This window comes from Phacochoerus africanus, chromosome 5 (assembly GCF_016906955.1).
Source record: "Phacochoerus africanus isolate WHEZ1 chromosome 5, ROS_Pafr_v1, whole genome shotgun sequence".
NCBI lineage: Eukaryota > Metazoa > Chordata > Mammalia > Artiodactyla > Suidae > Phacochoerus > Phacochoerus africanus.
This window is the reverse complement of record NC_062548.1, coordinates 102,614,650-102,627,671: the sequence shown is the minus strand read 5'-3', so window position 1 is coordinate 102,627,671 and position 13,022 is coordinate 102,614,650. Positions and strand designations below refer to the sequence as shown.

Genomic DNA, 13,022 nt, shown 5'->3' with positions numbered 1-13,022 from the left:
GTATTCTTAAAAAGTTTATTGTGAATGCGCGTGTGGTACATTAGAGACTGGGAGAAAAATAAGAACAAAGTTTTGAAAATGGTAAGAGCGGGTTCTGTGGAGTCATCTGAGGAAGGAGTTCTAACCTCAGTTTGCTGTGTGCGCACGAGTAACTCAGTAACTCTGATTTTTCAGACTTAGTTTATTTATCTATAAAGCGGCAGGAGGGGTTGTTGATGTTTAAAATAGTTTGTTTTAGCTTTTGTAATTGGTGAATGTGAATTTAAGTTAATTCCTTAATCTCTCATGTGTTCCTTTGTAAAGTTGGAATATTATGTCTGGAGGAAATTTGTTTTAAGAAATTAAGCTTCAGGATCACAGTGTTTTAGCTTAAAATATAAGTTTAAATAATATATGAAAAGTAGGATATGATGTTTTTATTGTGAAATTTGAAAAATATAGAAATACTTATACTGAAAAGCAAAAATTTCCTTTTACGCTTATCCCTCCAATCTCATTCTCCTAGTCAGAAATAACCCAATTACTAGTTTAATGTGTATGGTTCTAGACTTCAGTGTGTACTTTATATACATACATAAATGTGAAGTTTTTTGTTTATTTTTTTAGAAGTATATTTTGGTGCCTGTGTATATGTTTCAGTAAATTGTTTGGTTTCATGTTGTTCCTTAGTTTGCTTATTCCACTTGAGTTGTCTTATGGATCTTTCACCTTTCTGGTTTACATATGTAAACCTTATTTTTATAATATTTTTATACCTTATAACAATACCTTTATAATATTTTATACCTTATTATTTTATATTACCTTATATAATACCTTTATTTTTTATACCTTATTATTTTTCATTGCATGGTATTCTGTGGTGTGAACATAGCATGGCTTAGTAACCCCATCTAGGGACTTTAGGTCATTTCCAGTTTTGTGGCAATAATAAACAGTGTAGTGAAGAACACCACTACACAGAACAGTAACTTACTGACCCCTCACTTTATGGCAGTGCTATACATTATTTCATCTGATACCTCAAACCTGAGATAAATACTAATCAGCATGAAGAAATAACATGAGGAAACCAGTCACAGAGCTAGTAAGTAGCAAACATATATATACAGGCAGTGTAACACCAGAATTTATGCACAGTTCCAGCATAGCTTTTATTGCCCCTGCAAAGGAGATGGGCCAAGATATTAGGAAGATACTAGGATTTTAGGGCTGTAGGGAACTGTAGAGATCAAGTAACTGTGCAGCTTTGCGTCTCTCTTGCCACTCCTGCCTTAGCTTGAGTGACCCTGTAATTGATAATTCAAAGTGGGAAAGTTTAGAGTGAAAGAAAGGAGCATTGTGATAATATTTTTACACAATAGTGGACATGTTTGTTCTGGACAAATTGAGACACATGAATGTCTTAGCCCTAACCTAAGGCCTAGGCCACCTTTATCTTTCACACAGGTTACTGCTTTAACCTCCAGCCTGGTCTCCTTGCATTTCCTCTCATCCTGTTCTAATCCATTCTCACACAGCAGCCAAAATAACCTCTTTAAAACTGTAATCTGATTATATCACTTTATAGTTTAAACCCTGTCTAGCTTTATGAAAGAATGTATTTATCCGGTCCTCCTGTGATTATTGTTAAGATGCAGCATGAAATAAAAGGCACTTAAACTGTGAGTCAGAAGTCCTCTGAGTCTCAGATATCAAGACTAGTTCGGTGACTTTGGGAAAGCCAACCTTCTCAAGCTGGCTTCTTGAGCTGTTCCCTCAAATATAAAATATAGATAGAGCAAGGAGGGGGATGAGGCAATAAATATGAAAGTTACTGTATAAACGCAGGGCATGGTTAATAATTAACTTTTTGCTTGATGTGTGCTTTGAAATACTGTCCTTGTGTGTTATCAAAGTTATCTAGCAGGTTGTGGTAGGATTTTTACAAGCTGAACCTCCTTTCATGTGACTGTCCAAGTTTCACAAAAACCTTAGTCATTTTTAAAAAATCAAAGTGGCTTACCAAAATAAAAGTTAGTCACTGTGTTGGTACTAAAACCCAGGACTATACCCTTAGCATTAGAGTCTGATCATCTTTCCACTAGGCTTTGCTGTTTTCCCAGAAGAATTAAGAAGATTATGTGTTTATAAAAATCACATAAATATTTTACCTGTGATTGTAATTTAGATATAGAACTTATCTTCCATAAATTGAGAACAATTTAGTAAGTCATATCCATATAATTGACTAACTTAAGACCTTTGACTTATACATGATGGCTTATAGAAAAGGAGTTTATTAGGTTACATGATTAGCTAAAAGGAATATTAGAATAGCTCAGAATCAAAGGACCAGAGGTTCAGAGACTAGAAATGGAACTCAGGACTCAGGACTCTATCACTGACAGCCCTGTGTGTCCATATAGCTGACAAACCAAGAAGGATGGGCTACACCTGTCTCCATCTCTCTTCCCACCCCAACTTCTGAAATTTGGGAGGACTCCATTTGGCCTAACCCATATCTTATAGCCACTTCTGTGGTATTAGATTGAACCATATGAAATTACCAGTAGTCAATTATATTTTTACCAACTGAAAAATCCATTTCATATGATTCAATGTATTAATAGTGCAGGGTGTTAGAGAGGAGAATGAGGCATCATAGATTGACAGCCATAATGGAACTTCAAAAACTAGTGGAGTTCATGGAGGTGCTGCTGTTCCCCTGTCACAGGAAGGAAAACAGAAAAGTATTCTGGACAGACAAAAATAATAGTAACCACTGTGTAACACACTTGAAGAGTATGGATCAGCTAGAATTCAGCTAGGCCACTGTGGAAATGAAAAAGGCCTCAAATATAAAAATTTTTCAAATGAGAAGCTAAATCGTTCTTACAAGTCTTGTAGTTTGGCATATCTGCCTTTTATGTAATAAATATGCCCTCAAATTATACCTTTTGTACTTTACTGTTGTATGTTAGACATTTATTGAGTGTCAGACATGTTCTGGGTATGTATTCCGGTATGTTGCTCATAAGGATCATACTTAAAGACAGAGAAATTGAGGTTCTAAGAGGTAAAATAACTTGCCTAAGATTATATAACTAATTATCAAACTAGAAGTTGAAGTCTAAATTGAAAATAAACCCAACTCTTCCTTCTATTCCTTTCTCAAAGATTGTCATTTAAATACCTCTAAAGACAGAAGAGAGTACGTATGTATGCCTGAGATGTCTGTAGGCATGTAAGATCTTAAATATGAATATGTTTACTGCTCCATGATAAATTATGATAACTTTTTTTTTTTTTTGCTTTTCAGGGCCATATCTGCAGCACGTGGAAGTTCCCAGGTTAGGGATCCAGTTGGAGCTGCAGACACCAGCCAATGCCGCAGCCACAGCAACTCAGGATCCCAGCCACATCTGCAACATACACCACAACTCATGGCAATGCTGGATCCTTCACCCACTTAGCAAGACCAGGGATTGAATCCACATCCTCATGGATACTAGTCGGGTTTGTTACTGCTGAACCATAGCGGGAACTCTGATAACTTTGGTTTTTAAATGTTGAGGGTTTTGTTGTTGCTTTTAACTCAAACTTTGAGTTAAATTGTCTACTTAAGAAGTAAGTCAGGAAGAGAAAGACAAATACCATATGATATCACTTATACCTGGAATCTAATATACAGCACACATGAACCTTTTCACAGACAAGAAAATCATGGACTTGGAGAATAGACTTGTGGTTGCCAAGGGGGAGGGGAAGGGAGTGGAATGGATGGGGTGCTTGGGGTTAATAGATGCAGACTATTGCCTTTGGGATAGATTAGCAATGAGATCCTGCTGTGTATCACTGGGAACTATGTCTGGTCACTTATGATGGAGCACGATAATGTGAGAAAAAAGAATATACATGTATGTGTAACTGAGTCACTTTGCTGTACAGTGGAAAATTGATAGAACACTGTAAACCAAGTATAATGGAAAAAAATAAAAATGATTATATAAAAAGCACACATTTTCTCAGAAAAAAAATTGTCTACTTAAGATAATCTGGCACATTTTCTCAGTCTGAGAAAAATGGCACACTATACCTTTTTGCATGAATGACTGACCCAGTTTATATTCTTCAGATCAAACTATTAATGTGAGAATCTCATTTCCCCCCTGAGTTTTTCTGCTTGTAGTAAATTAGCCAATTACAATTGATCTTTCATGCATTTAGACATAGTTGACCCAGCAAAGCAGTGTACTCTAAAGTTACATAGCTTTGGAAATAGTTTGTAATTGCTATGTTATAACTAAACTTTTACTTTTTGTTGTTGTTCTTGTTACATACCTAAGGCAAATAATAGCTCCCTACTTTAAGAAACCAGGCCTTTTTTAAAGAGAGGTTGAGGCATTGGGAAGCGAAAAAGAGCAGAGAAAGGGCTTTTACTAATTATGTAGGAGGTTGGGAGTATAATGATAAAAACAGAAGTAGAGAATGCTCCCTGATCATTGATGATGAAGGTGAGGGGTTTCCAGGCTGATACATAAAGCAATACTGAAGTGATCTGACTCATTGTTTATTTTCATAAACAAATACACAATAAGAAGGATGCTTTGAATAGTTTTCTCTCTTGCAGATTTCTATTTTTCTACAAAGTGATATATTCAGGGAACATTTTGGTGAAAAAACAATTAAGGCGATAGTATAATATAGAGAGAATTATACCATGGAAAATTTTCATAATTTTAATTATATGCCAGCTGTATTAACTTTTTCTATTTTATATTAGTTCATGCAGCAAGAAAATCTTAATAGAAGTTAATCTGTAAATTTTTTTTTCAATTTTTCTCATCTTTTAAAAGACTTTTCTGGTATAGTTTTTCTTAAATGTCATTAGATTCAGACAGTTTGCTTTAAAATATTCCGTATTTTCTTTACTTTATAGATGATAGTATTTCTGCTGCAAGTACTTCTGATGTTCAAGATCGCCTCTCAGCTCTTGAGTTAAGAGTTCAACAACAAGAAGATGAAATCACTGTGCTAAAGGCAGCTTTGGCTGATGTTTTAAGGCGTCTTGCAATCTCTGAAGATCATGTAGCCTCAGTGAAGAAATCAGTCCCAAGTAAAGGTAATTAAGTGTGTTATAAAGTAGAAAGAGTTTTGCCCTTTTGTAACATTTTCTTTGAAATAATGTATTAAATTTGTGTATTTTATCAGTGACATTGAGACTGGGAATATAAAACTGTAGTTTCTCTTTTGGATAACTTGTGATTATAGTTGCTTTTACATTTCATTTTTCTATATTCCCAAGGAATTCTTAAAGTTTATTATTTATTATTTTAAATTGGGAAGTTTTTGTGTAATGCTACTGATTGTACTTACAGGCTTTTATGTCATATTATTTATATTAAGTTAGTATCTTCCAGCTAGGTAATAAATTTACTGAGGGCAGGAACTGAATCATTTTTGGTGTCTCCCATAACCTTAGCATTGTATCTTTGAACACAGCAGGTAGGCACTCATACTTTTAAAGAAATGACTGTAGTTCATATAGCTTCATTCTATGCCTTCTGTTGCCATTAGTCAGCAGAATCCTGAAGAATTTAATTTAAACTTTGAAATTTAATTTAAACTTTGAAACTTACTGCCAACTCATCAGTTCAATGAAAATTTTAACTTCTAGACATTGGGGATTTTTACAGATTGAAATAAACAGTTATTAGGACCCTTTGTCTGAGGTTGTTAGGCTCTTACCTTCCTCTGATCACCAAGAAGGAATTAAAAATTCTTTCACAGTTAAACAATCAAACATGCCATTTTATATAGCTTACTGATTTCATGGTAAAGAAGATGGACATTGGTATGATTATCCCCATTCGGCAATGGGAAAAGGAATGGGTTCATTAGCTTACCTCTCTGCTGTAATATGTCAATACCAATGATTAACTTAGGGAGGAGTCTTACACAACTCCTAGATTTTAGCTAGAGGTTAGAGTTAACCAGGATATGTGGAGCAGATTTGAAAGAAAGATTATAAATTCAGTTTTTGAATGTTGAGTTTGAGGCATATATGCTGTGTAGATACATATTAATGACTGAATTATAGGTCTAGTGCTTATGCTAGTTATGGCTAGCAATAAGAATTTGGGAATGTTCAGCTTGTGGGTGATAGCTGAAGCCATAGGAGGAGGATGTAAAGTGAGAAGGCAGTTCAGGATAGTCCTGTTGGGAGCTCCAGGGTTTCGGCATAGTGAAGAGCAGAGTGATTCGTGTTGCCAGCTGCTACAAAGAGGTTAAGTAACACAAAGACTGAGAGGTGACCATTTGATTTGACACTTATGAGAATATTAGAAACCTCTTCAAAAGAAATTTTAGTGGATGATAAGATTACAAACTTACTGCAGTTTTGTTTGTTTGTTTGTTTGTTTTGTTATTTGTAATTTTGTTTTGTTTTGCCTTGCCCACAACATGTGAAAGTTCCTGGGCCAAGGGTTGAACCTGCACCACAGCAGTGACAATTCAGGATCCTTAACTTGCTGTGCCTCAGAAGCAGCAATTGAGAATTGTGGAATCAAGAGCAGCAACTACAGCCAGTCTTTTCAAGAAATTTGCCTTAGAAGGAAAAGGGTAGTAGCTAGAAGAGGATGCTAAATTGAAGTCCTAGCTTTAATTATGTTTACTTTTTAAGATTTTATAGACTTGAGAAGAAAAATAGATTGAGGACAAAAAGGCAGCAGAAATGATATTGGTGGGGGAGAAGTGGTGGTGATTGAGGCAGGTTTCCTGAGAGATTGAGAAAGCATGTTAGAACGGGTGAAAAACTGTTAGTCTTAGAGGAAGAGAAAAAAAGAAAAAAAAGGCTACTTCTGAGATACAATGGATAAGATAAAACTAAGAGAAGGTTGATATATATTCACAGTTGTTAGGGCTGAGAGTTTCATTCCTTATCACTTTCTCCTCTGGTGACATTGATGCCCTTTAAGAAAGTAAGACGGTTCCTGGGTAGTGGGGAAAAAAAGGAAGTCACTGTTTGGAATTTAGGTTAAAGTGGGGAATGGAAGACCACAGACGTGAAAGAAATGCTCAAAGACTCCGAGGGTACTGAAGTGTGGGGGGCATTCATTCTGCCTGATTTTGTAATAACTGTTCTTATACTTCCGACCCTCCAGCTCTCTGGGCCTGGGTGTTAATAGTGGAGAGTTAGATGGCAGGATGGGTCTTTTCCATTAGTGGTTAGTTAGATAAATGTGTCAGTGACATGCGACAAGGGATCTGAGAATTTGGCAAAAGACTTGATTGAAACCGCTTTGGTTAATAATGTTATAATGTGAGTTTTTAATTTTTTGAGAACCAGTTTTGAGGACTGCCAAGATCAAGCCAGGGGGGGAAAAAAAATTATTTGGGCGTTCGTTCCCGTTGTGGCGCGGTGGAAACAAATTTGACTAGTGTCCACAGAATGCAGGCTCGAACCCTGGCCTCCCTCAGTGGGTTAAGGATCTGGTGTTGCTGTGAGCTCTGGTGTAGGTTGCATGTGGTGGCTTGGATCCTGAGCTGCTGTGGCTGTGGTGTAGGCCGGAGGCTGTAGCTCTGATTCGACCCCTAGCCTGGGAACTTCCATATGCCTCTGGTGTGGCCTGAAAAAAAATTTTTAATTGGTTTTCGATTGACTTTTATAAGAGGATTCTAGAGTTATTAGAGTAGAATGGGGGACCAGATAAGTTAATATGTATGGACTTTACTGGGAAAGTAAACTGCATAAAGAGAAGAACCAGATCCTCTTCTATTATTGTATGTACCCTCGGCTTCTGGCTCTATAAGTATTTTAAATACTGTAAGAGAAAATCACGTAGTATTTGGTTATTATCCACGATATTTTTTGTTTGTTCGTTTTGCTTTTTTGGGGCGGGACTTGCAGCATATGGAAGTTCCCAGGCTAGGGGTCGAATCAGAGCTACAGCCTCCAGCCTATACCACAGCCACAGCAGCTCAGGATCCAAGCCACCACATGCAACCTACACCAGAGCTCACAGCAACACCAGATCCTTAACCCACTGAGCAAGGCCCATCGAACCCGGCATCCTCATGGTTACTAGTGGGGTTTGTTACTGCTGAGCCAAAATGGGAACTCCCACAATATTTTTTAAAGCTTATTTTAAATAATTTGTATTAACCTGTAGTTTTTTAAAAAATTATTGTTATGCTAAAACAATAGTAAATTGTCATTTTGTGTTGGGGAAAAATTAGTGTTTTCTTATTTACTAAGGTATTTCAGTAAATAAATATTTATAGAGAAACTTAAAGACTGTTCTTTTTAAAATTTGGCACATAGATAGTATTTTGTATGACATATCAGTTACTTAGCACCTATCTGTTTGAGTATCATAAAATACAAATACAGTTAAATAGCTATAATACCTATCCTCCAGGAACATACTTTTTGTAAGTCGTGCTTTTCTAGTTGTCATTCATAATTCCTTTGTCTCTAAAGTGAGTTTAGGATCAGTTTTGTTACAGGCTCTTTAGTGAAGATTTCTTCAGTTCTAGAGCCACCTGCAACTACTATATTGAAACCTTTTCTTTCCACATAGTACCAACTCTTAATCCTTAGTAACAACTTTATTAGTTAGGGAGATACTAAGTTCCTTTCCATTAATTCTACATCCTAAGTTTGCTTTGGCTGGTGTTCTTATAATATGCTGATATGGTTCACATTTTGAAATGAACTCTACTAGTGATTATTCTTTAAGTTACTTTTTTACAGTAGACACCAGCTTTGAACTACTGGCTATAAAATGGATCGATGATGGAAGGATTGATTATATAATACTTCGGAGAAATATTATTTGAGAAATGAGCATAACTCATTAAGAATAACTCTATCATTAGTGGAAAAATTTCCCTGTTTTCTATTCTTGATATTAAAACATTGAGAAGTACATTTTAAAAGTTTCATTAATTTTATTATTGGTAATTCTAAACAGCTTTATCTTGAAATTTATATATGGTTTACTACAGAAAGTAACTGGAAAAGAAATAAGTGAAACTTCACTATTGTCATTTGTATATAACCTAAAAAAAAAAGATCAAATATCAGTTTTGACATTAAATAGGAGTAATATATTAATGATATAAATATTTGGAATAAACATTTTAAGCAAAGTACTTTCTAACCAAGGAAAATTTTTTTAAAAAGAAATTATTTTGTAGGGATTTTGTATTTTTCTTTCACTTAATAAGTAAAGAATCTGAAATTAACATTATGTCAGTTATACCTCAGTTAAAAGAATTAAATCATTTCTGATACTGTAAGAAAGTTTTGTATGTGAATTTCTTAGTCCCCTGTGAAATTAGAATTTGTAGTATTCAGTCTCACATAAATTACTGACAGGACAATAATCACTACCATCTTCATAAAATAGTTAGCATTTTTAGAGGATTTTTCTTTAGAGGCAAGACTATAAACCATGGATAAGTAGGTGGAACCCTTTTTTAAAGCTGTAGTTAAAAGTATAGGTCAGCTTCCTCATTGAAGACATCTATTACATGGTTCTAGATAGTGGTGATATGGAAACATGACTTGACTTCAGGTATCGCTAAAACTAAATGTGTTTGCTAATGGTTTAATGACAGTCTATGTCATTTCATGGTAGTATTGCCATTCAGTAAATGCCAAAATCAAAAACACACCTAACTAGTCATTTCAGTATTTTTAGTTCTGTTCTTTTAGTTTATCCTTTCCAGTGTGCCAGCAGTATTAAAAGCTAATCCCCATTTTTTTTCTTGAATATATTATATCAGACACAAGGTAGAAAGTTTTCCCAGTAGTTTTAAAGGTGGCCAGTCATTTAAATTTCTCATATACCTTCTCTTCTGTTGGAGAATTCTTTCCTTTTGACGGCATATGTTCATAATATATACACCAGTTGCAGCTGAATCCCTGCCAAAAGGAAAAAAAAAATTACCTGTACTTTGGAGCAGAAGGGAAGGTCCAGGGAACACTCTGGCAGTTTTAACTGCCAGGAAGACAAATTATGTCACAGCTGGTGCCTGGGAAACCCATTAAGACCTCTTGGGGTGACCAAATGAATGTAATTTGAGAATACAGCCTACTGGCAATATGTGAAGACAAGCTGTTAGTACACAATGGTATAAAAGCACAGGAGTCAAATTAATTGAAGGTGGGAAACAGTCATTTTTTTAAACCAGGAAACTGCTGGTAAACCAGAAATATCAAGCATTATAACTGCCACTTGAGAAATGAGAGAACCCAGAGGCAAAATTGAAATTTAGAGGATATCATTTCTCCCCAAAAAAACATTGCTAATTATGTAGACTCTGGGATAGTGTGCAGGCACAGATCTGCATCATTTGGCTCTTACTCCAGATAACATTTGGGACAAGAGAGGGATTCTCATGAGTTTGCTGTAAACGTTGTTGATAAGTAAATTACATTAATCAGTTAGAAGGTGTGAATTTCCTTGGTGGGGCCTTGGGCTAAAATGATTCATAATTGTGGTAGGGGATAGGATAGTGTCTTATTATTTTGACAGCAGATCAAAGACTTCTGAGCTGCTCTTTGTATATGAAAATAACTGGGCAGACATTGCCTCAGACCAGGCAGCACAGAGCTCCATTCCTCTATGAGAGTCAAATGCTCTTTGGTCATTTCTGCTCAAAAGATACTTTAAAAAAATGAGCGGTTAAGGGAACTAAAGTACACATTCCTATGAGACAAAAGGAAAGGAGAAAAGTACAGATGAAATTCCAAATGGAAAAGATAAAATTTGATGAAGTACATGTAGTGCTCCATTTTTTTTCAAAGAATGAAGCAAAGTAACTGACATTGCAAAAGGTAGCAGGGAGCTTGAAAATGCGGAGAGAGTGGAAGAGATATACAGTTGGAGCTGTGGGGCATATGATAGGGAATCTGAGATAAAGAAAAAGATTTTGAGTAAAGTTCTTCCTTCATGGATCATTTTTATCCTTCTGATCAAAAGTTTTTCATCCTTTAAGGTCTCAAATTAATTCCTGAAAATGATCTATGTTTTGTCTCTTCTTGAAGCTGTTTTAAAATTTCATTATGTGTCTCTTTTGGTGTATGTATGTTATGAAATTTTGCTTCTGCTGGATTATAAACTATCTAAAGGCAGGGACAATTTCTTACTAACATAACTAGCCTTGGGATGACTCAGTAAATTTAAATTAAATTTAAAATTAAATGTGGAAAGAAGAAACTTATAGAAACAAAGTTATTTTTTAAATTGCTCTTTGGATGGAGGGATTGGGACAGATGCAAGAATAAGATATTACAGGTAAGAGTAGCAAGATGGATTTCAGATTTGCAACGCATGTAACAGTTCTTAGTGATAACTTTATTGTGTGACCTGTTTTGGTGGTGATTGTTCAGCAGTTGTAATTTTGGTATTTTCATGCGAGAAGCTGAGCTTTAGTCCTACTCCACCATCTTGTCCTAACCTACTGTATGAATCTAGAGTACAGTGAAATTCATTAGTATTTAGGAACTGTCAGGCTAAGATATCAGAAAGGTCATCTGTTTGGGTCTATCATCAAGATATATAAATCATAATGGTTCGTATTCTTATGTCACGATAAAGTAAGATGAAGTATGAAATTTATCATTGGCCTTGGCATTGTGATGGATAAAACTAAAACTGTGATGAAAACTAAATTAGTACCTTCCTAGTTTATAGACTCTTAGCCTAAATAAGAAATAAATAATATAAAATACAATCTTATTTCAGCTTGGTTGCTTAATCAGAAATAGAACTGCTTTTGTACCTTTAGTTACTACAGGTCACATTGCTTTCAGTCTTCCAGTCTTGCAGGAAGTCTCTAATCATTGAGAGAGTTGTGGATCCATCTTTTTAATGTATGAGCCCTGAGGGAAAGGGATGTATATATACAAACGCGTGTGTGTAGTTAGTGATGCATCCTAGTTATAAATTTCAGTAGCCATTAATATTCATTTTTTTTGCTCCTAATATTCTAAATTTCAAAACTACACTCCTGACTTTTCAGCTGAAAAATAAGCATTTGCTCGCAATTCCTTTTTGTTTTCTGCATCTGCTTTACTTAACGCATTGCCTGTACCTTGGGAGGCCATCCACTCTTTATCTAAATACTAAGGATTCCCAGTACTGAGAGTTACCTAAAACTCCTTTTAGTCTTGTCTTCCTATTTACATAAGTATCTGGGTATTTTGATGATTTAATAGTATTCTCTGTTAGAATTTCCTTTCCCCCTCCTCCATCTGATGAATTCCTATCTGTTATTTTGATGATTTAATAGTATTCTCTGTTAGAATTTCCTTTCCCCTCTTCCATCTGATGAATTCCTATCTGTTATCCTGGCATGGCTCAAAATGTCACTCTCCACAAGACAATTATTTTTTTCTACTTACCATTTCTTCTGCCTGGACTCAAATCTTGATTTCACTCCCTACTACGATATAACCTGGAGCATGTTAATAATCTCTCTAGGCTTCAGTTTTTTATCAGCAGAAATGGGGTGGTAATAGTAAATCCTTTCAAGGATTATAGTGAAGATTAAAGGATATAATAATTACTAAGTACTTAGGATAACAATGCTTAGCACGCAGCAAGTGCTTGATCATTAATATTACTCCATACCACCTAATATTTTCACAGTTGTCTCTTTCCTTCATCTTTTTAATGTACTAGGCACAGTTTTAGGTGCTGGAGATTAAAGAAATAGAATACACTGACTTTGCCTCCATAGGTCTTTAGGTAAAGTGAGAAGACAAATAAGTCGATAATCATAAAACTGCATGATAATTATATTAAAAAGGTAAGTTTAGGGTGATGTAGGAGCACCTAACTGGAACTGAAGTTGGAGTTTCCTTGTAGGAGGTGACAGCAACGTTTGTCTGTCTTAACATCCACTTATTGGTGCCAGTTCCCAAATTGCTAACCTGTATTCTAGACTTGAGCACTTAAGAATTAACTGTCTAATTACTAACTGTTCTGCTTATACATCCCTCAGAATGAATAAATGTAAAATGTCCC

General features: G+C 35.3%; 1 protein-coding gene across 4 annotated transcripts in view; it reads left to right on the top strand.

The window, feature by feature from the left end:
• Positions 1-13,022, top strand: part of EML4 (EMAP like 4) — a 147,904-nt gene that overhangs the window by 52,951 nt on the left and 81,931 nt on the right. For all 4 annotated transcript variants that reach the window (XM_047782199.1, XM_047782198.1, XM_047782196.1 and 1 more), the window contains exon 2: positions 4,922-5,104. In XM_047782199.1, the coding sequence (XP_047638155.1) occupies positions 4,922-5,104 (183 nt within the window). The remainder of the gene's footprint in view (positions 1-4,921; positions 5,105-13,022) is intronic.